This window comes from Alligator sinensis, unplaced genomic scaffold (assembly GCF_000455745.1).
Source record: "Alligator sinensis unplaced genomic scaffold, ASM45574v1 scaffold1424_1, whole genome shotgun sequence".
In the NCBI taxonomy this organism is placed as follows: domain Eukaryota; kingdom Metazoa; phylum Chordata; order Crocodylia; family Alligatoridae; genus Alligator; species Alligator sinensis.
The window spans coordinates 65,860-87,745 of record NW_005843361.1 but is presented as its reverse complement, the minus strand read 5'-3'; the positions used below and the strand labels follow the sequence as shown (position 1 = coordinate 87,745).

Below are 21,886 nucleotides of genomic sequence, written 5' to 3'. Positions count from 1 at the left end.
GAACAGGCTGACCTCAGGCAGCAACAATGAAAGCTTGCCCTACTCTAGTGTCTCAAAGCTAAATATTATTTTGAAAGAAACAATGTTATAGTAATTTACAGCTGTAAACTCAGACTTAGAAGCTGTGAAGCTTTAATGCTGCACTTTGCTATTCAAGGCCCATTCTGCTCATTATGCCAGCAGGAAGGAGGCACATCAAAGATGATTAAGGTGAAACATTGCCTCAGAGGACACTGCTGACCAGAAGAATACAGTCTTACATACTTGTGGCATATGTTCACCAAGAGAATGGAAGTAATGTGGAAAAAGCCATCTTGAAGAACTAACTGTTCTTTTTGGGGGTCCTGTCTTCCTCTCATCCAAACCCTCTCAGTCTTTCCACTTCAATATTACCTACAGTTGACATTCCCATATCTTAATTTCTTTTTTTTTTTTTGCATTCAGTAATCATAACTTGCCCTGACTATTTTCATCTCTATAAATATAAAGTTTTCATTTCTGATCAGTATAAAAACTATAATTCTATATGTGGAGTACAATTGCAGTTGTTTAACATTCACTTTTTTTGTAAAAGAGACTATTGTAAGCACTATGTCATTTGTGCACCACATTTTTCTGGAATTCATGCACTTTGATTGAATGTCAGATTTATTTATTATGACAGTTATTAATTTCTGTCATTTGTTCAAGGCCAAGTAGTGTCAGTATGACAAAAAGCAGACTTTATGGAATTGGGGATGGAGCTAAAATTCAGGATTTTGAGCTGTCTAGGTCATCTATTTTTCTAAATAATAGGCAATATGCCAGTATGCATGCACAAGCACTTTTTTAAGTAAAAAGTTTGTACAATCATGTTGAAGGCTGGTAATGAAATACTAAACTTCAGAAGTAAGGTTGATATATCAGTCCCTCAAAATATACATCATTACAATTTCCACATATAAAAATATTGCTGGCAGAGAGTGTTAATAGAGCTTAACACCTTTTTGGTGTAAATAGACAAAGGTTATCATTCTGCAGCTTCCAATTTAATAGGTGGTAGTGCTTGGCCACTATGTAAGTATCCTTTTCAAAGGCCCCAAAACATGTTACATGTAAGACGTGATTAAGACCACTTAATCACATCTAAGTAGTAACCCAGCCATGTGGTAGTGCAATTAATGTTGTGATAAAACATGGATTAAGTCACAAAATTATTACTCAAAAAGATGCGATAACTTTGTGCCTGGTTCCCATCACACCTTAAAATGTACATGTTGCCAGGTTGATTGGAGCTTGAGGCTTAGGGAGTGCATGGGAGCTTTTGACTTGATTGCATGCTTCCCAGGCTAGGAGAGCCCATCAGCTGATTGCCACTCCCAGCCTTGAGGACTCATGGAGTCATGGGCTGTGATATGCCCTGGAGGTGAGAGCCCTGAGCAGCTGCCATTCCCAGCCATGGGGGACACAATGGAGCCTTTGACTCCACTGCATCCCAGAGCTTGGGAGTGCAGATCAGTTGCTGCTCCCAGCTGCAGGGGAGCATCAGAGGCTTTGTCTCTGTCATGCCCCATGCCACTCACCTGCTGGGGTGCCACAGAGTCAAGGGCTCCAGTGCACCCCTGCAGCTGGAAGCAGCTGCTGATTTCTGTGCCCAGACACCAGGTTGCAGCAGAGCCTTTTAAGTTTCTTGCACCTGGAGGCTGGGAGTAGCAGCTGATTGGGGCTCCTAGGCTTGGGGTGCATCAGAGTCATGGGCTCCACTGCACCCTGGTGGCTGTCAGCTGATCTCTGCTGCCAGCCTCAGGGACATATTGGAGCCCTTGACTCCAATGTGATCCTGAGGCTGGGACCAAGGATCAGCTGACTGGTTTTCTAATAGCCTGTGCAGGGGGAAGCCAGGATCATGATGGTGGGGGATCCTCTTCCTCCCCTCCCCCTGCCCCCTGCCACTTGTCTCTCACCTATTAACTACCTCAGTTTACATTTTAACTGAGTGGCTTTCTTGCATATGTACTGGCCTCTGGTTGTTTTACTACTCCATCCAGGAAGAGCACAGACCAACTGCAAATGCTTCCTCTGCCTGACAATGGGTATTTGTACCTGAAAGCTTGGAAAGAAGAATTTTTCCAACTATTTGAGTTGGTCTAATAAAAGATATTGGATTTACCCAAAGAACCTTGTCAGAACTTTACCTATAGTCTCACTAATTTTGTGGGCATTAATTTGCCCTGCTTTTCAGTTGTATTGAGCATCTGAGACTGCAGTCCAACTTAATGGAAGCTGCAGTTGCTTTACACGTGAAAATCAGGCAATCTGTTTATCTAGTTCGGGACTCAATGTTAAGAAACCCAAAGTAGAGGACTGACAGTGTCTGTTTTTTGTTTTTTTTTTCAATTCTGCAAGACCTGGGCAGTATCCTCATGAGGTTTTTTCTAAGTATCTGCTGAAGCCAAGAAAAGTTCATGCTATCTGCTGAATTTTATTTTGGAGCGCACAGCTCGTTCTCTTTACGTTTTGTTTTCACATCTCTAGAATCAGGATAAATAAATTAAGTACATTTTTTGTTTTGACAGAAAGCTGTCTTTAAAGTTTGGAGAAAGTTGTTTCTCTCAGAAGCATCTATTGCTGTTTTCCAGGATTCTTTTTGGTGGTGGTTTCTTCAGCAATTTAAGGTATAAATTGATGTTAAATATTCTTATCGATGTTAAATATTCTCATCTATCCTGTTCAAATGAACAAAATGCAAATTCTTGGTTGTATGGAGGTGTGATTCTATTCTCATGGGAGAGATTGAATAGAGTCTTCAACAGCCATGGGTGGAGGGGGTTGTCTGGGAGTAAGCAGGCTGGGGTGTTAAAAATTGCCCAGTTGGCAGGCAGGGAGGAAGTAGGAAGAGCACAGCTCCTGGTCTGTAACTAGTGGCTGGGCTTCCCCAACCCCAGGGCTGCACTTCAAACTTGTAGAGACATTAGTTAGGTTGGGCTAACTCATTCCCAAAATAACTTAGTTCATATCCTGAGGTTAACTAATTCAGATTGGGCCAACCATTTTTTTGCCCAGTCTAGCCCCCGCCCTCCCCCCCAATGTCTATAAAAATCAGCCCTTTGATTGACCTAATCCTAGTTAGGTTGATCTAACTGTAATGTCTGCACATGCCCTGTAACTTTAACTCAAGATATCAATAGGTACCTTGTTGAAAAAATAGATAAAGGTGTTTTTACAGTACAGGGCTGTAGTTGTGGTCATTGGTCATGATTTGGTATATCATTTAGCAAATGTGGGACTGACACTATAACAGAATGTAAAATGGTTACAGTGTTGCTTCTTGTATTAGCAAATCAATGCTACAAGAAATTCATAAGGCTTAATTCAGCCTGGTATGTTAACTCCTGTGAGTAACCATGTTACTTGTGCTTAAGTAAACTGCAGAATAAGAGTCTACATTTCACATATTGTTGTATTAACCCATAATATGCTTTTGATTTTATGTTGAAACACTTTTTTCCAATTTTCTTTTCCTTTTAAGACTAATCAGGAAGATCAAGACCACTTATTTGACAGAATTGCAGACAGTTTTGTGGGACTTTTCCTGTGCGTTCCCAGGAATACAAAAGATGCATTTTTTCAGGTAGCAGTGCAGTGATTTAGGATTTCAAGTTTTTAGGATCTTGTCTTTCCTCTTCCAAATACTATGCTCAAATATATTAACTGCATGGAAATTAGATATTTAAAAGGGGAAGGTATACAGAGACAGCATCCTTTATTTGGATATCTACAAAAATTACTCTGCTTAAAACTGCATTGTACAGCCAAACAAAAGAAAGAGAATTGAGGGCAAAGCTGGTACTTGAGTAACGTTTTCACAATGCATGTAACTTTGAAGTAGAGCTGGTAGGAAACTTTCTTGTTGAAAGTTTTGTTGAAAATGAAGGTTCCTTGAGTCTAAAAAAAATAATTTGAAACATCTTAGATACAATTAACTTTTATAACTAAAACCAACTGAAAGTTCTGAGAAAACTGCCCGGGTTCCTGGAAGGTCTCCCCTGGAGTTGAAGATGTTGGAAACAGTGGGCAGATGTGTCTTGTAGGGCTTATCCTGAGTTAGGGACCCTAGGAAGTGAGAGTTCCCAGCCCCAAGGCATTTCACAGCTCTTTAGTCATCCATCAGATGTGCCTCCTGGCTTTACTCTGAGGCTGGAGACCTTGGGAATCCCTTTCAGCTGTTCAGGAAAGTAGAAGTTCTTGTCTTCTATTAACAGTACAACTGACAAGAATGTTAGTTTCACTGAGCAGCTGTAAAGTCTGGGGACCACATGGTTTACTGAAAATTAAAAAAACAAAAGAAAAGTTTGAGGTTTGATTTATATTGAAGCCATATTCCAGAAGGGACAAATACATTTCCTGGAAACTAGAAATCCTCATTGTTAGCCAGGTCTACTTAAGAACATAAACCTCATTGAAAGACATTGAGACTTAGGTACCTATCTTTCTTTTGAAAGTGGAACCTAGGCTGCTCTGTTACTTAAGCTTGGACCCATAAAGATGATTCGGCATCTAACTGCTATTTTGATATTTAAAGTCCCACTGACATCAATGGAATTGTTATTTTAAATGGAGTGTAATTATCTAAAATACCTTTTGTAGATCTGGCCTTTTTAAATATGTCACTCTACATAGCACCCTGACAGTGAAAGTTGCAATTCAGACTTGCATGTAAGTTAACGGTAAGAACCTTTAACTCGAGAAGGGAGGGGTTGGATCTTATGTTGGGACACAGTTAATTCATTTTTGTAAGGCACTTTGTGATTCTAATGAGACATATATACATATATTCCCCTCTTGATAATGCAGCTATGTAGAAAATGTCATAAATTTATGAGAGGTGTTCAGAAACTTTTGTGATGAGTGCCAGAGAAAAACTAGTAAATAAGGATGTCTTGCTACTTCTGTCAGAAGTTCTGAGTCTGCTTTGAGAAGCTATGCCCCTTGGAACTTACTCCTAGGTTGTGAGTCCCTTTTAAGCTGTTAACAAGCAATTATCTTACCTTTTCTTAAACAAACAATAATTTATATTTGAGATTCTATACCAGTATTTTAAGGATGATTTTCAGTAGCACAAATGGCACTTAGGCTTTAATTCTCATTAAGGTTCTGCAGGAATTAGACACCCTGTATTTGTGCTTCTTGAAAATCATTCCCTTTGTTAAGTTACTCAGCAATTTTTAAAAATTTAATAATAATTAAAAAGGTTTCCTAGACTTATTCTGTCAGCTTTCCCTCCTTTCTTTGGGAACTCTTTAGCTACAAAGTCATACAGACTATCAGAGGAAAACTAGCTATAAGGCCAAAAAAGAGCAGAAATCCAAAATACCTTGTTCTGGTGGGATCCATTGACCTACAAACCACATTGAAGAGGTAGAGAGAATTATGTAAATAACTGTCAATGTTGTAAGGTGTATTATGTGACAAATAACCACATCCTTTAGACCAGAATCATCATATGTGCTCAGATCTTAAGTTCAGACTAATGTGTAGTAAAGATGGCATTTTATATGTAATTGATGTAGTGATGGATACCAAAATTATAGAAAATCAAGGGCCTGGATTCTTTATTTCCTTAATAATATTATCTGAATAGATTTTATTTTTGAGCTTTATAGAAATGTGGACATAATCCACAAGTATGTGGATGCTGTGGCAGAATGCCACCCTTGTCTGTCCCTAAAACTCTGCTATGTGACAATTTGGTTAACATGGTCCCTGCAAAGCGCAGACATCCCATCTCTTTAGGTAACCTGAGTTGGATACATTCCTGAGGGAGGGGGAAACCCTGCTCCCTCTGCCTACGTGACTGGCATCACATACCTGGGTGAGGGGCTTACGGCTCCTTATTGGTCTAAGCAATGCCAACCTGACTGGGAGGGGGCTAAAGACCCTGCCAGTCTAGCCGGCAACCAGTGTTGCATTTCAAATCGCTTGACTGGCAGCCAACAGGTGCTGGTCTCCATTGGACCAGGTAAATGAGGTCATAAGGTCTATATAAGTTAAAGACTGCCAAGGGGGAAGGGCAGTAGCCATGATGAAAACTCAGGGAGAGAAGAGCTGGATCATCTGAGACTTGCTCTCTCTCTTGAAACTCATAATCAATGAACTGCCTGCCTCCAGAGGGAATCTCCACCTGCCTCTGGATGATACTTGTGAGTAAGCTACCTGAGATCTAACTAGATATACAGCTTGCAGTAACTCAGATGTGTGATCAAGGGCTATCCAGACACCCTTTTTGCTCTATGGGATTTCTCTGATATTGCTCTACTCTGTACCCTATCCCAAACCTACTCCTTGTAACCAATAAAGTTCTCCTTTGTACCTAGCAAGGGAGACTTGTTGGGAGTGGGTCTAGATTATGCCTTGGGGTCCCCTTGGTTTGGCTGACTAAGGGAGACTACTATTTGTGCTTCAGACTGAGGGAAGCACCCCAAGTTCTTGAAGTGGGTCGTGTACCCTCAAGGGCTGCTGGGCCTGTGTTTCCCAGGGGGCACAGAGCTAGGATCACTCCAGACCCTGAGTGGTAGCAGTGTTACACCCAGGCTAGCAGGTATGCTCCAGGAAGGGGGTCGGCCACACATGAGGCACCCCCAGAGAGGCACTCGGAGCCTTGAAGGTGGTTGGGCACAGTGAGGTTGGTGGCTCAGCTCAGGAGCACCCCCTACTGGCCTGCCACAGATGCATACATCTAGCCAACAGCATTTTAGCTACAGAAAACAAGTTGTGTGTGTCCATGAGACAGAGAGAGAGAGAGAGAACACGCTGATTCTAGGAAAAATGTTGGAATGGCTTACATTCAATATGAAATTAATATTTGGCTCACAGCAAGTGACCAATGAAATGTAATGCTACAATAAACAGGGCAGAATTCTTCAAAATGCTTACTTTTCATTACATATGGTGATTACTTAAATCTTAAACAATTTTTATTTTATAAACTGCATTTTAGCCCAGAATTAATAATTTAAAAAGCATGAAAGAGTCTAGAATCATCACTTTCCAATGCTTCATCTAGCTGCCAACTCTGATGTTTACTCTTGTTTAGCAAGGTATTGAGCTACTAGACCTTTATTTTTGATATAGTTGTTTTAATCTTTCCCACAAGTAATGAAGGCTCCAACTACTTTGAATGCAGCAGTTCAGTGATTGCTACTTTTCATCTGAGTATACTTTATGAACAAAAAGTTTGTACTACATTAACTTTAGTATGGAAGGAGTTTGGGTAAGCTTATTATATTAAGTGTAATATTTATTTTGGCAGGTGTACCCTGATTGTTTGTCACAAGTCATTTATGTTGCTTTCTGTGAAGCATTTCCAGAATCCACTACATATTTTGGTGATGAGTTCAAAGATGGACTAGTAGATCTAATCTTTCAGTGGGTATCAGGTACTGTTAATTAATCGACATATTTAAAGTGTACTATAGTAAGTCTTCTAGATATTAGCATTTCAATATAGCTTTCCTTCATTAAGACTATGGGTAGTATTTAATAATAGTAAGAATTGCTCTATTAGAATGGCTATTCTCAAAGCTTTCTCTCTGATCTAAAGTGTCACTATCACAAATTCCAATAGCTGGCTTATGTAGAGTATTGGGAATTGAAAACAATTGGTAGTAGATCAGAAAGCAAATGAAGAGACTCTGAGCTGAGTGTTCATCTTCCCTCTGGAAAAACATTTCTTATTTATTTAGGAAAACATAAAATGAGACCTGACATATTTAAAAATGCTTAGGAAAAGGGTATAAAGTTGTTCACAAGCATTAACTGTTAACTATGCTTTACAACCCTCTCAACCAATCTGTTTACTCTCTCTGATTTTCTAATTGTACTGCTTCTCATACTGCGTAAATAGCAATCTAACTGGGCTTTGGTGTTTTTTGTTTAGTAATATTAGTTAGAGTAGAATGTCCATCCTCTGATGTTTGTGTCTTGCTGTACCAGGAAATATTAGACAGTCTTGATTCCTCTAGCTTTTCCCGGCTCTTATATTTGTTAACTCAGTTATTTTACTGCTACTTTTAGCTCAGTACCTTTTACTTTTAAGTGTTAGCTAGTTAGATTTGGTAAAGCCTGTCTAGAACTATTGGGTTTGTTCATTTTTTAAATTGTAAATTCATCCATCATAACTTTTAATATGAAATATTACTCCATGTTTAATAGCACTATAAGATATCTCAGCACTATAAAGTATTCTGGAATATGAGTTGTTGTGAATGGGTCTTCCTTTAGAAATGAATTTATTTTGCCTGATACCTGAATGTAAGACTGATTAAAAACATTTTTCAAGCTATTATCTCTAATCTGTGGATCATTGTAGAAATCATTAGAAGGCATTAGCTGAAAAAATATTTAAGCTTTTGGAATTAGCCAGCAAGGATCAGAGAATCTCCAGGGATTCATACTAGTGGTGCTGTAAGAGTAAACTGCTGTTTGCAGAACTCACCTTGTTGATTCTTTCTTGTGATCCTATGGGAATATTCTGGAAGAACCTGTGTTGAGCACAGTAGTGCAATTAACATGCACAATCTAGCATTTCTGCTATGAATAAATGAGAAGGTGTCATGTGATTACAGAGAAAGGAAACAGGCAGAGACAGGCCAAGAATGTCTATTGGAAGGAAGCTTTAGAGTATCTTCCCTTCCAATTAAACATAAGTGTGTTGTAAAAGGACTTGGAACTAAAACTAGTATTCACTTCTGAAGTAGCAATGGGACAATTTTTTTGAGAATTATTGCAGGGATCAAGCTTTAGTTGCCATTTTAGAACTTCTTTGGCAGAAGAAGTTTGATTTTACAGTTTTAAAGTTAGATCTACATGATTTACCAAATAATAATAATAGCGGGTGCATCTAGATATGTGATTAATGCTCATGAATAAACTCCAGAGCTTATTGGTCCAGAATTTTTTGTTCCTGGGTGCGCTGTTTGAATATGTACCCCGGAGCAAAAAAACTTTGAAGAATGTTGCTCTGGAGTTTATTTGTGTGCAGCACATGGAGCCCAGTCAGAGCAGCCCAGGGTCGCTCCAACCAGGCTCTGTGTGTTGTGGGGGAGCTGGCTGAGGCACAAGGGTGCTTCAGTGCAGGGCTAGCCAACAGGCAGCCCAACATTAACTAGCTAGGAATAAGCAGGCATTATGACCCCTACATGGGTCATGCTGAATAAGCGCAGTGATGTACTCTGTAACATATAATTACTATGACTAGATAGTGGGCAGAGTTATCAGGATTTAGAAGAATTACCAAAAAGAACTAGGATACCACTGCTATGGAACAGATTCCATATCATTCTGGAAGAACAGAAACTTCTGTGTTAGAAGCAGCAAAAATTCTACTGGAACGGAAGTTCAAAACCACAAAATAAGGCAAAATTGTGCACAACTGCCAAAATAATTCACAGCCTTGACAAAATACAAAGCCTTTGCAATGAAAGAATGTCAAATTACTAGAATTGGAACAACCACAAAATAAAGAGATTTCTCCTTTCAAGAAATATTCATCAAGAAGTTCCTGCCTAAAACCAACTGGAAGAAAAAAGGAAGATAACAAATATAGTCCATTTAGGTAATACTAATGTAGATGAAAATTAAACCAAAGATAGTAATATGAGCATTCACAGTCCCTATATGAGGAAAAAGAAGCACTGTTTAAAAAACAATAATTATAAGCTTTCAGTAAGAGCCTAACTTGAGCTTCCCAAGAATTTATTTATATTGGTCATGCATTACCAATTATAGTATTTTTTATAGAAAATTTTAAAAAATCTGTGTTTTTAAAATGCTAATGAGAAACTGACACCACTATTCTATTGCAATTAGTGAAATGCATAAGGATGAATATTGTGCAGTGAGAACATAATAGCTGAAGATCAGAATACTTAGCAGGTTCCTTGGAAGCATCTCATGTGATACAAGAAAAGAAATGAATATTTTTATCCCAAACATTAATGTAAATTATTAATCTCTATTAATGGTATAAACATGAATAATAATCCAAACACAATATAAATTATGGCCTTGAACCTACAAGTTCTTTTGCCCGTGTGTAATATTAAGCTTGCAGGTAATCCTGTTGAAGGTAGCCAGACTGGTCACATGCTTAATTTTAGGCACAAGACTTGAGGCCTGAAAAGGAAATTAAAAAGTAGTAACTTTATTTTGAAGGAGACATAGTTAGCCTTGTGAGTCTGAAGTTGGGCAGAAAGCCTACTGGGTAGCCTTGTGAACTAACATGTTTGGAGAGGCATGGGCTTTTGTGGGTGACAGCCTACTTTGTCTGATACTAAGAATGGATTGATGATGAGATCGTTTTCAAGGTTATAACTCTACACAGTTAAGAGGTACTACTTTACCCTGCCTATATTTGGAAAGATGCCATGCTTGGTACAGAGCAGTTTTCAAAAGTAACACCAATATTCTGTGTTTTTCTAAAGTTACCTTCTCCTTTTCAGGTCTAAAACCACAGAAATTTGTTTGGAAACAATGGAATCTAGATTGCCTGAAGAAGACCACAGTAAATGGTAATGAGAAAGATACTATTACCAGGTCAACAGTTAAAGAGTCTATCAAATCTAAACCAGTCGTTCAAGGTTGTAAGTATTTTTAAGTATACAAGATGTATTACAGATGAGTGTCAGAATGGCACACACACTATTCTTTGCAAAACTGTATGTAATTGCCAAAATAAGTCATTTTCCATAGTTCTAGTTTATTTTGTAATGGGCATCAGACTGAAAACATAATAATTAGGAATGTTTGAATCTTGGATTAGGCTTGACTCCAAGCATGCATTGTGCTATTTTGCTGATATTTGCATTTAGTGAAATCTGTAAAGAAAAAAATGAATATAAATGTCAAATACTTAAAATAGCTGCAAGTATTCGGGCCCCATCCCTCTCTTGTATGAATTCCTTAGCTCCTCTCCTACTAGTGAAAGCCTGCTTTTTTTCATTTCTTCCCCAAAAACATATGTCCCCTTCTCACTTCTACCTGCAGCCTGGCTCCTGCCTTTCTCTACTTCTACTATTGTTAGCATCTCTTTGTCTCAGCCTTGGTGTGTATACCTTTTCATTACTCTTAATACTAGTATGCCTTTCTTAATTCTTTGTACTGCCTATCACTTTGCCTCAAGCCCTTCTCTTGGTGCCAGCATGTCCTGTTAGTCCAGCTCATTGTCCTGTTAGTCCATCCCTTTCTTTGCTTCTGATTTCACTGTCTTGTGCTGCACAGGAGCTAGCTTCTTTCCTTCACCTTCACCTTCACCTCATTAACATATGCCTAAGCCCATGCATGCTTCTTCTTAATAACTGGTGCTGTCTCCCTCCTTTTTAACCCTTTTTGTACCAGGACCCATTTGTAAACATTGATGGCCAGTCCCAACCCAGTCCCCCTTACTCTTGACTTGCTGCCTGTTGCGGGCCTCCCCCCATGCCCCAGCTCCCCAGTATGTGGGACCAGGGGAGATGAAGTAGGGGGCAAGCAGCCTGTGGCAAGCTGGAACTCTGTCAGCCTGCAAGGGAAAAGCCATGGTTTCCCACCTGTTTCTCCTTTAAAGGAAAATACATTTTTCAAGTTTGTTGATCCATTTTTAAAGGTTGTTTGTGCCCTTTTCATATATTCTTGCAACCCACTTTTGGGTCATGACCCACAGGTTGAGAAATGCTGCTCTAATGCCAGCAGCTCTCTGCCCCCTGACTTCAGATCATGATTACATTAACCTCTTCCGTTCATCTGTCCCCGGTTTGTCTCTAGTGCCAAAATTGCTTGCAATTTGCTGGCCACCCCAGCGCGGACTGCAGACTGGGGCTGGAGTGAGTGCTGTAAAAGGTGCCAAATGCCCAAGATGTGACTGGGGAGGGGAGGGCAGAGCTGAGCTGTCCAGCTCTGCCCAGCATGACTCATCTTGTAGTTAATATCAGTTATTGGGTTGGTATCGGCTGATATGGCTGGGTGATAATTGACTACTGGTGTTGGCCAAGAAAATCTTTATCAGTACACCCCTATTTATAGCATTCCTGGTCTTTTTCCTGTTTAAATTTTTGAAGTTCCTTTTAGGTATGATAATTGAACAAAAAGAACCACAGTTGCATTTAGGAACATTGAAATTAGCATTGCCATCAAGCTTACAGTATAATTCACTTATACTATTTGGGTTGCAGTCTTGATGGGACATTTTTGCCCTCAGAGTCTATTATTTGTATGTTGCTCAATTTTTTTTCCATAACAGCCTTTAAAACAGGAATTTTATCTATGATTAATGGCCATTGTCAGGGGGAACATTTTGGCTTTAAAAATAATAAGGTTTTATAAAACCTAAAACCAATGGAAACATTTACATGATTTTTGTACATTTCCATGATTTTGTTTTTATAGAGTCAGATTTCCCTTATAACATCAGACTCCAGACATTGCAGCATTGTGCTAGTACATAAGAGCAAGAATGTTAAATTCAATAGAAAGAAGTATTTGTGGAGGAGATTAGGTAAATGCAGTCTGCATCCTGGATAGAACCCTCTTTTCTTTGTCAGAGCAGTATTGTTTATCTGCAGTAGTTTCTCATTAGGGATAGTGAAACCCTGGTTTTGCACTTCAAAAATAAGAGGATAGTGAGTTTATTTGTTTGGTGTGTGAGGTAGGTGATTCTCTTCTATCCCCATTAACTAAAATGGAACGGTATTAATATTGTAGTCCATGCTTTAAACCTCCCATGTACCATCTACCGTGTTGTTCTGGAGTCGCAGGAAGAAAATTCTGTTAAAAAAAATCTGTGCTTCTCATTTATTGCACCTGAGAAGCTGTTGCATGGACAACTATCTCACTCTGCACTAATCAGGACCCCATAAAGATGGAGCAGATCTTGAGAGACGTAGAGTGTACTGAGGGACAGATGTTGAAAGATAGTTAGGCATCAAAAGGTGCAGGTAAGTCCCTCATGGGATTTCCAGTTGCACCTAAGCAAGTGAAGTGACTACTTCCCACTGATTTTAATGGGACTTGGGTGACTAATGACAGTGGAAAAGGTGCTTCTGACAGTGTCCCAAGTGAATATCTGTCTATATTTTGAGGGCCTCCTTTCAAAGATGTTTAGATACCTACAGACAGCTTTCTGGAATTTCAGGAGGCATTTAGTATTTTGGCAGTATCAGATTCTTAGCCATCCATACTGGAACACAGCTATTTAAAAGTGAAAAGACAGGCTTCAGAGGTGATATAGGTTCAAATATCAAGATATCCTTTCAGCACAAGTCAAAGGTACTGTAACTACCATCGGTGAAGTATATTCATCTCTATTTTAAAAGTCCTTTTAAAAAGAAAAGTCCTGTTTTTCAGTTCTCATTGAAGGAAAATATTTGCTTTAATTCTCTCATCATCAACTTATTTCCTTATTTCAATTCTCTGTTCACCTGCACATGTTAAGTCAGCTTTTACATGTATGGAGCCTCTAAAATGAGTAAAAATATTTTCTTAATTAAACAAATGAATAGTAGTGAGTTAAAAACTGCTTTCCAAACAAAATCAAAGAAAATCTCCCTTTTTAGGTCTGGAATGTAAGCAGTTATAGAATTTCAGTATCTGGAATGCCTCAGGATTTACAGGCTTGCTTGCTTCAGCCAGTGTATTATTGGATTATTTACAAGGCTGAAGTTTTTAATGCTTGATTTTCTTTATTCTGCTTGATTTTTTTTTCATATTTTTAAAATCATTACTACAAAGTATAGTGACATTTTATAAAAATGCATAATGTTTTTTCCCAAAGTATTTTGAAGACCTAAGCTGTGTGACTCCTGTTCACTTTAATGAGAGTCTCAAACAAGAGACTCAAGAGGAGAATTAAACCTCATGTAATTATTTGAAAATTTACCCTTCAGAGTTTCTTTTCTTAAGTGTGTTCTTCTCTGAAAAAAGACACTGTAAAAATAGTAAGTAGGGTTCCATGTTTATTGCCTCTCAAGGACTCCATATCCAATGTACTCTGTTTTCAAGTGCATAGATAACTTTATTAACTGTCACCCCTGAAAATCCCATCTGGATTGGAAAAAGTCAGATGAATTCTTTCCTTCCATGAAATGACATCTGTCAATAAAGAAAGATAAAATAATTCCTGAGTTCTGACCTAAGCTCTGACCAATGGCTGCCTCTCTTGCTTTGGGCAAATCACCTGACTTGTCACCCCTAGTTTCTTCACTTCTGAAATGGGGATAGTTGGACGTTATTGAACACTGACTAATCGTGCAGCAATCCGAATGGCTGATACAGTTTCTGTAATGCTGTTCTAAGTAGCTACATAGAATTAGAAGCAAAATTCTGCCATGCCACATATTTTGAAGGGCATGGAAAGTGGCCATTGTTATTATTAATCTCACATTTTCTGTTGGTATATCCATACAAGCAAAATATGCATTTTACATAGTTGTGGAAAAAATTGCTCTGGACTGTAAACACAAAGTGAAGTTTTAGGAAAAAACAACTTTAATATAAAAAATATAATTTGGCTGGAAATTTGTCTCTTGGCATGGTCATGGAAAATTGGCATGTTGTGCAAAAAGTGATTTAAGACTACAACTATACTCACTATACATTGGACATTCAGTGATTTGCTCCAAAATGTAACTTATTTCTGTTTTCTGAGACTTGCATACGCTAGTTAAAGTTATAGTTGAGATGTCATGGAAACCATCATTACATCTTACCTGCTCATCTTTGGGCCTATAGAAAACAGTTCTGATAAGAACTACACTCTATTGGTTGGATCATCAGATGGTTTATATTTATATTATTTTCCATTGATTTCCAGATCTGACCCTAGGTATCTTTGTCTTTTATATAGGATTTATTTTAGGATTAGTGTTAGAAAGGCCATGCTATCAGTTCATATTTAAACAGTTATTTGTAAACAGGTTATAAAAGTAAGTACTTTCCACAACTGTATATAAGATTTTAACAGTCATCTACATAACGTAGATCAACTATGTCAACTATGATACCTTATTATGAGTAGTAATAAAGTTGCAGTCCAGTAAAAACAGTGCACAAAATAGCCCTGTAAAGTTTCAGCTTTTCCAAGCCAAGAGTGAAGAAATAAAAAAAACAGCTGTCCTTGTTTCTAAACTAGATAGGCCCCAAGTCCTTTTCCTTAGCTCATTCATGTGGTCCCTGTGTTACAAATTATTTAACAACAAACAACACTGATATACAAGATAACAGATTAGCAGGACATTGTTACTTTTATTTAAGGGACATACGGGAACAATCTGTGGGAAGTGTGAATGGCAATTTAGACCACAGGCTTTCACATATTTCAGTCCTAAACCACAGTGTATTCATCCTTTATAATGTTTGTGGTAAACATGGAAAAGACCTAGACATTAAACCAATACCTCTGTAAAAATTACAGAAAAATCACGAATGACAGTGGTTAGATGAACTAATTATCTTGGATTTTAGGCTTTAAGGGAATTGCATAGTAAAGGAATGAAATATGTACATAAAGGTGCCTTGTCATATGGGCAGTTTTTTCATTATGTGGTGGATGTTCCTAAGGAGTCCTGCCAGGTTGAAAGATTTTTAGTAACTCCAGAAATAGTTACATTTTTTAAATGGGAAATTCTGGCAGAAACACAATCTTTCATTTGGATAGAACTTTCTAAGACCCGTGGATCAATGAAAAGTTATACAAAGTGAAAAGGGGGTGAAGACTTACTGTACATCAGCTGCTCAGTGATAATTGTTTACTGTGCTTGCTCCTATCCTACAATCAGTGGTGAGTTAGCCCTGAGGTTAGTTGCCTCAGTTGACTTTATACTTACTACAGACAGGAACAGACACACTAAACAGCTCCCAGAAAAGCTAATTTAGAAGTCTTCCCTGCTCCTTTTAACTTATTCAGCTGTCCATTAGGGCTGTGTGAGGCTTCAGTCACTGATTCAATTTGGAGGAGATTCGGCCCAATTCAGCGACTGAATTCTGAATCTGAATCGAATCAGGAGACCCATTAATCTCTCTGAATTGAATTGGAAGCCTCTGAATCAATTCAGAGAGATTCAGTGATTTGTCCATAGACACAACTTTATATGTTTTTCCTATGTACCTGGAGGTACCAGGCGCAACTCGTGAATGCTGACATGGTGGGGCGGATGGTGTGTCCCATGGGAGTGCAAGGGGGGCGGTCCCCTGCATGCTTGGTGTCAGACCTGGAAGCAGACCAAAAGTATTTCCAGTCTGCTGCTGAGCGTGCAGGGGTCTGGGCAAACCCCAGATGGGACTCCTTCCTCTCCCTTCTTCCTTTCCCATTCTGAAGACAGCACCAGGGGCTTCAGCCCAGCCCTGCTTCTGGCATGTGCTGACAGATGTTAATGAAGGCACTCCGCTTTGGCATGCCTTCATCTGAAACCTCATGTAATGAGGGTTCAGATTGTTATAAATTCATAGATTGTAAGGCCGGAAGGGACCTCGGAAGATCATCGGGTCTCGGTCCCCTGCACCAAGCAGCAAAGATAACTGGGGGTCAGGTGACCCCAGCAGGGTGATCATCCAGTCTCCTCTTGAAGATTTCCAGGGTAGGTGATTAGCTTAAGGTGCTAAGGTGATAAGCTGGAAGGAGCTTATTCCACAGTCTGGACACCCTGATTGTGAAGACGTTTTTCCTAATGTTCAGCCTGAATTGATCTTCCAGGAGTTTATGGCCATTACTCCTGGTTTTCCCCTTGGGTGCTCTGGCGAGCAGTTGCTCACTGAGCCCTTGATGTACTCCCCTAGTGTAGCACTAAGCTGCTACCAGGTTCCCCCTCATCCTTCTTTACCTCGGGCTGAAGAGTCCCACATCCCTCAGCCTTTCCTCGTATGGCTTGCCTTTTAAGACTCTGATCGTATGAATGACTCTTCTTTGGACTCTCTCAAGCTTGTCCACGTCCTTGTTAAAGTGTGGTGCCCAGAACGGCACGCAGTACTCCAGCTGCAGTCTCACTAGTGCTGAGTAGAGCACAAGAATCACCTCCTTGGTTTTGTTGGAGATGCATCAATTGATGCATGCCAAAGTATTATTTGCCATACTGGCTACAGTATAGCACTGCTGGCTCATATTCATGCTTGCAGGTCTATTATTACCTCCAAGTCCCTTTCATTCTTGGCGCTAGTCAGTTTGGTGCTGCCAAGCCTGTAGGTGTATTGGGGGTTGCTCATCCCGAGGTGGAGCACTTTACATTTCTCAACGTTGAACTTCATCGGGTTCCGATCTGCCCAACTTGCTAGCCTGTCTAGGTCCACCTGTATCTGTAGCCTATCTTCAAGTGTGACCACGCTCCCCCATAACTTGGTGTCATCCGCAAACTTGGCCAGTGAGCTCTTCACTCCCACATTCAAATCGTTAATAAAGATGTTGAAAAATACTGGACCGAGCACTGACCCCTGATGACACCACTGCCTACTTCTTGCCAGGATGAGACAGATCCGTTCACTATGACTCTGGGTTCTATCCTGCAGCCAGTTTCTCACCCACCTGACTCTCGGAGTTAAGCCCACAATCCTCCTATTTTCTCATGAGGACATTATGGGATACTAGATCAAAGGCCCTTTGGAAGTCAAAGTATACAGTGTCAACCTGCTCCCTCATGTCCAGGTGGCAAATTACCTGGTCATAGAAGGAGATGTGGTTGGTAAGGCAAGACCTGACCGTGATGAAGCCATGCTGGCTGTCATTCAGAATCTTACCTTTGCAAGCTTATCACAGATAGACTCCTTGATGAACTTTCCTAGGACTTTCCCTGGGATAGAAGTTAGGCTGATTGTCCTATAATTACCCAGGTCCTCCCTTCTGCCCTTCGCGTGGATGGGCACAACATTGGCCCTCTTCCAGTCCTTATGCGACCAGACATTTTTAAAGAGCTCTGCAGCCACGCACTTCTATCAGTGCATGGCTGTAGAGTGCTTCAGGGGCCCACTTGTACAACAAACCATCTCTGTCAGCACCCTTAGTGTCCAGCATGCTTAAGAGCAGCTGCGGGGAACACAATTGAACTTGTTTGAGTGCTGCACTTTTGGGTTTGGCACATGAGCAGAAACAGCAGGGATTGCAGGAGCAGCATGCTCAAGTTCATGTCCCCCTAGCAGCAGCTGAAACATAGTACCATTAGTGGGCCAGCAGCAGAGTTTTTTCCTGAAAAAGTTCACTGTCTTAAAGATATACTGTTGTCAGCCTTTATTGCCGTTTTCTGTTTTTTCATCATCTGCATAGGATCAGGATTTGATGTATCAAGTTGCAGTAGTGGAAAGGTGTGTGTGTGTACAGTAATGAAGTATGTGACTGTATTTTCCTCAGTTGTAGCTTGTGCGTTTGGGTTCTTAGTGTAGTTTAGCAATGAAGCATGGAGAGTGAATTACAGACAGGGACTTGCACTACAACTGCAGTCAGTTCATACTGAAAATGAGGCAGGGAAAAGAGAGGAGAAGAAGAAATTGCAAGTTACAAACGGATTTGCACTCCTGGTGAGTGCAGACAATTTAGGTAGAGTTGAGGATGAATAGGGAATATATTAGCCATCCTGGTTACCCATTCAGGGTTTTTTAACCTCTCCAAGTTTCTATATATTCTATCTGAGTATGAGTTAGCATGATCTAGAAAACAAAGTACTGTATTTTCACTTTTAAGTTGGTTCCAAAGTTCTGCCTTATAGAGTAAAAAATATGTTAATTGAGATAACTTAGTCTAGTAAATTAACTTAGTTTCTAGTAGTCATCTGTTTAGTAAGAGGGTTTGATACTGTTGGCTTTTGTTGCTTGGACATAAATGAATTTGACAGAGTTATACTGAGTGTTTTATCAAACAATAGGACCTTGATAGACTTCAACATTTAAAGATGCAGTAGGCATTAACGTCAGGAAAATCATTAGAAACAAGGTATAATAATACTGTCATAGCCCCTGAAGCAAATACAATTTTCAGTTTGTAGAGTGGAAAATACAGGTGCAAGAATTACATCAGAAAAACAAACCAGAAAGATGTGGTTAAAGTAACTTAATTTGAAATGAGAGAGCTAGATCTCTCTCACTACAAAACATAAAGGACCAGGCTAAGGGAGAAGAAAGACTGTCAGGATAGGAACGTGTTGGCAGTTTGTCCTTCCTCATCCAGTGGTAGAAATAGGATTGATTTCTAATACCCAGAGAAGGCTACAAGCCCAAACCTTTAGAATCCCAGAAAATCCACAGAAATCTAGTAACCACAGTCTTCATTGCCTGTGGAGCCCTGGTAACTCTTTCCTTTTTCTCTCGAGTGGATCCACATTACCACAATAGTTGGGGTTAGCACCATTGAAGGGGATTCATGGTAAATTTAATAAAAATAAAACACAATCTATGTTACTTGGCTCAGGTTCCCTCTACATGTTATATCTATTGTGCAATTACCTTGTTAATTGTACAATAAATTTAGAGTGGCTACACATGCAGATTAACTATCATGTCTTAAAAAGGTTTCACCAGTTACAAAGTTATTGGTCAAAAATGTGTAATAACTTTAACACTGGCTTCTAATGTCTAGGCAATCTGCAGCTGGGAGACCACAGCTGCTGTGATCTCCCAGCCGTGGGGAGCTCTACACACCCTCACAGCTGGGAGACTGCAGCAGTGCCTCATGGCTGCGGGGGGCAGAGAGGCCAGCGTCTGACAGGGCTCTCAGTCCCAAGTGTCCATGTGGCACAGGTGAGACCAAGGAGCCTCATCAGTTGTGAGGATTCTTGGTCCAGCTGCAATGTGGCCCTGTGGCTGGATGCTCCCTCAGCAAAGCGGGCTCCCAGCTGTGGGAGTCTGCTTATTGCAAATGCAGGATCAGGCTCCACCTATACTGGCAGTAAGGTGCATTTGGATCTAATGTGCGATCCCATAATCATGCCTGATGCCATGCACATGTGGTATGGCAGGAGGCGTGATTATGTTTATGACATATTAAATCCAATTGTGCCTTTACCTGCCTGTGTAGAGGGGAACTCAGCAAATTTTTGTAGAACTGATGGGGGAAAAATGTGCATCTGCCAGGACCCATGTGTACCCAATTTAGGGCCAATTATTCCTGACCTGTCTCCATATGCAGAGTTCCTTTCAGAGAGAAGGGATGTAAGGTTCTCTGAAGTGGCTAGCCCTGTGCTAGATGGGAGAGAAAAATAGCTCTGCAGATTCTGGAGGCACAGACTGGTCCTGTTAATTTTAAGTCTAGTATTTTAAATCTTTAAAAAATAACTGCTGATATGGTATTGAAGTCTTATTTTATTTGGTCAAAGAAACAAATCCAGTAATTATAAATGTGGATTCTTCCCTTCAAAAGTTGCAATATGGACATTTATAAGGGAGCAGCTGGATTCCTATTCAGGTACTTAAGTGATATGGCAGCGAGATTTGCAAAAAATGCTCAGTGCACAACACCTTATTGAGAATGATGGTTGTAAGTGCCTTGTTCCATACAGAACTCCTTAAAAACTTTTAAAAGAGGTAGAAAGCTAGTTCATATAGAAGGATGAAGTTTCATCTCAGTGAGCCTGTAAATTAGCATTAATATTTAGACATTTGACAAGTTGTAGGGTCTTATGGAAAAAATGTAAAGGATCTTCGTACATGGATCAAGGAGAGCATAATCTGCCTTTAACTACCTTTTGAAGATCTTAATATTTTCCTTTTTTCCTGATAGTCTTTCCTTATTGTTCTTCTTTGCAGCATGAATACAGATAACTAGCCCTATCTAATCCTTGATTAGACAACTGATTAGAAAAGTGTCAAGTTGCTAACCTATAGGCAAAGCAAACATCAAATAGTGAAAATAGACATTATCAAGGGATTTAAAGCATTATTTGACTGGATTGCTTTCTGTTAGAATGACCTAATCATAAGATCTTTAGAAAAGCTAGCTCTGCTTCTGGATTTAATTTTAAGCATGTTGGCATATGATTGCATTTTAAGTCCAGTTTTAGTAGAGCAACTAAACACAAATAATCCATCTTGGTGGTTTTCATATTTGCTTTAAAAACTTGAACTAACTTAAGCAAAGTGTAGTAGACATTTCTGCCAGGATAGTCATATTGGATAGGAGCGAGAATTTTTTGTGACAGTTATAAGCTGGCAAAAGCCCTAGTGTGGTTGCAGCTATACCACCAAAATGTATCTTTGCTAGTACAGCTTATTTTGCCTGGGGAACTAGTTAAATTATACTGGTGGAAGCACTGGGAAAGTTTACCAGTATAGCTGTATTGGCAAATTTTTCTAGTATCAGTTAGGCCTTACTCTAGATCAGTGTTTCCCAACCTTTTGGTTCCGACAGCACACTTACCAGGCCTCTCCCATCCCACGGCACACCGGCTGAATGCAGGGCAGGGGTGGGAGGCGGGGTGGCAAGCAGCTGGCTGGGCATGGACTGGGGTGGGGGGTTAGCGTGGCTGAACCCAGCATGCAGATGCAAATCACTGGCTGGAGCCACACCCCCCCGTTTGTCAGTCTGTCTGTGGTGGCAGCAGGTGAGGGGCATGTCTCCAGCCAGCAGGGGTGTGGCTCCAGGCCAAAATTCCTGCATGTGCCTCACAGCATGCCAGTGTGCCGCAGCACACCGGTTGGGAAACACTGCTCTAGGTATCTGAAGTTGGCTAATCAGCAATTTATAAATGCTTCCCAAGAGAAACTATGTACTGGGGGAAAAAATTCTTACCAAAGGCTTGTTGTATATTTACTGCTACAAAAAAAAAGCATATTGGTTGAGGAAATTTGTAACAAAAAATTAAGTCTTTAACTCCACTGGTAATTGCTTTTAGGCCTCTGTGAAGTGGCTAATATTTGCTTCGGATTTGGATTTGGCTGAATCGGGGGGGGGGGGGGGGGGGGGGCG

At 40.0% G+C, this 21,886-nt stretch overlaps 2 protein-coding genes across 2 annotated transcripts in view; one reads left to right on the top strand and one right to left on the bottom strand.

Moving 5' to 3' along the window:
- LOC102385332 (protein FAM227B-like) overlaps positions 1-10,528 on the top strand; it is a 31,509-nt gene extending 20,981 nt beyond the window's left edge. Inside the window, exons 8-10 of the mRNA XM_014527201.2 lie at positions 2,556-2,654; positions 3,509-3,610; positions 10,479-10,528. Coding sequence (XP_014382687.2) covers positions 2,556-2,654; positions 3,509-3,610; positions 10,479-10,484 — 207 coding nt within the window. The 3' untranslated portion in view covers positions 10,485-10,528. The remainder of the gene's footprint in view (positions 1-2,555; positions 2,655-3,508; positions 3,611-10,478) is intronic.
- Positions 1-21,886, bottom strand: part of LOC102383676 (DTW domain-containing protein 1) — a 125,571-nt gene that overhangs the window by 40,402 nt on the left and 63,283 nt on the right. The window lies entirely within an intron of this gene.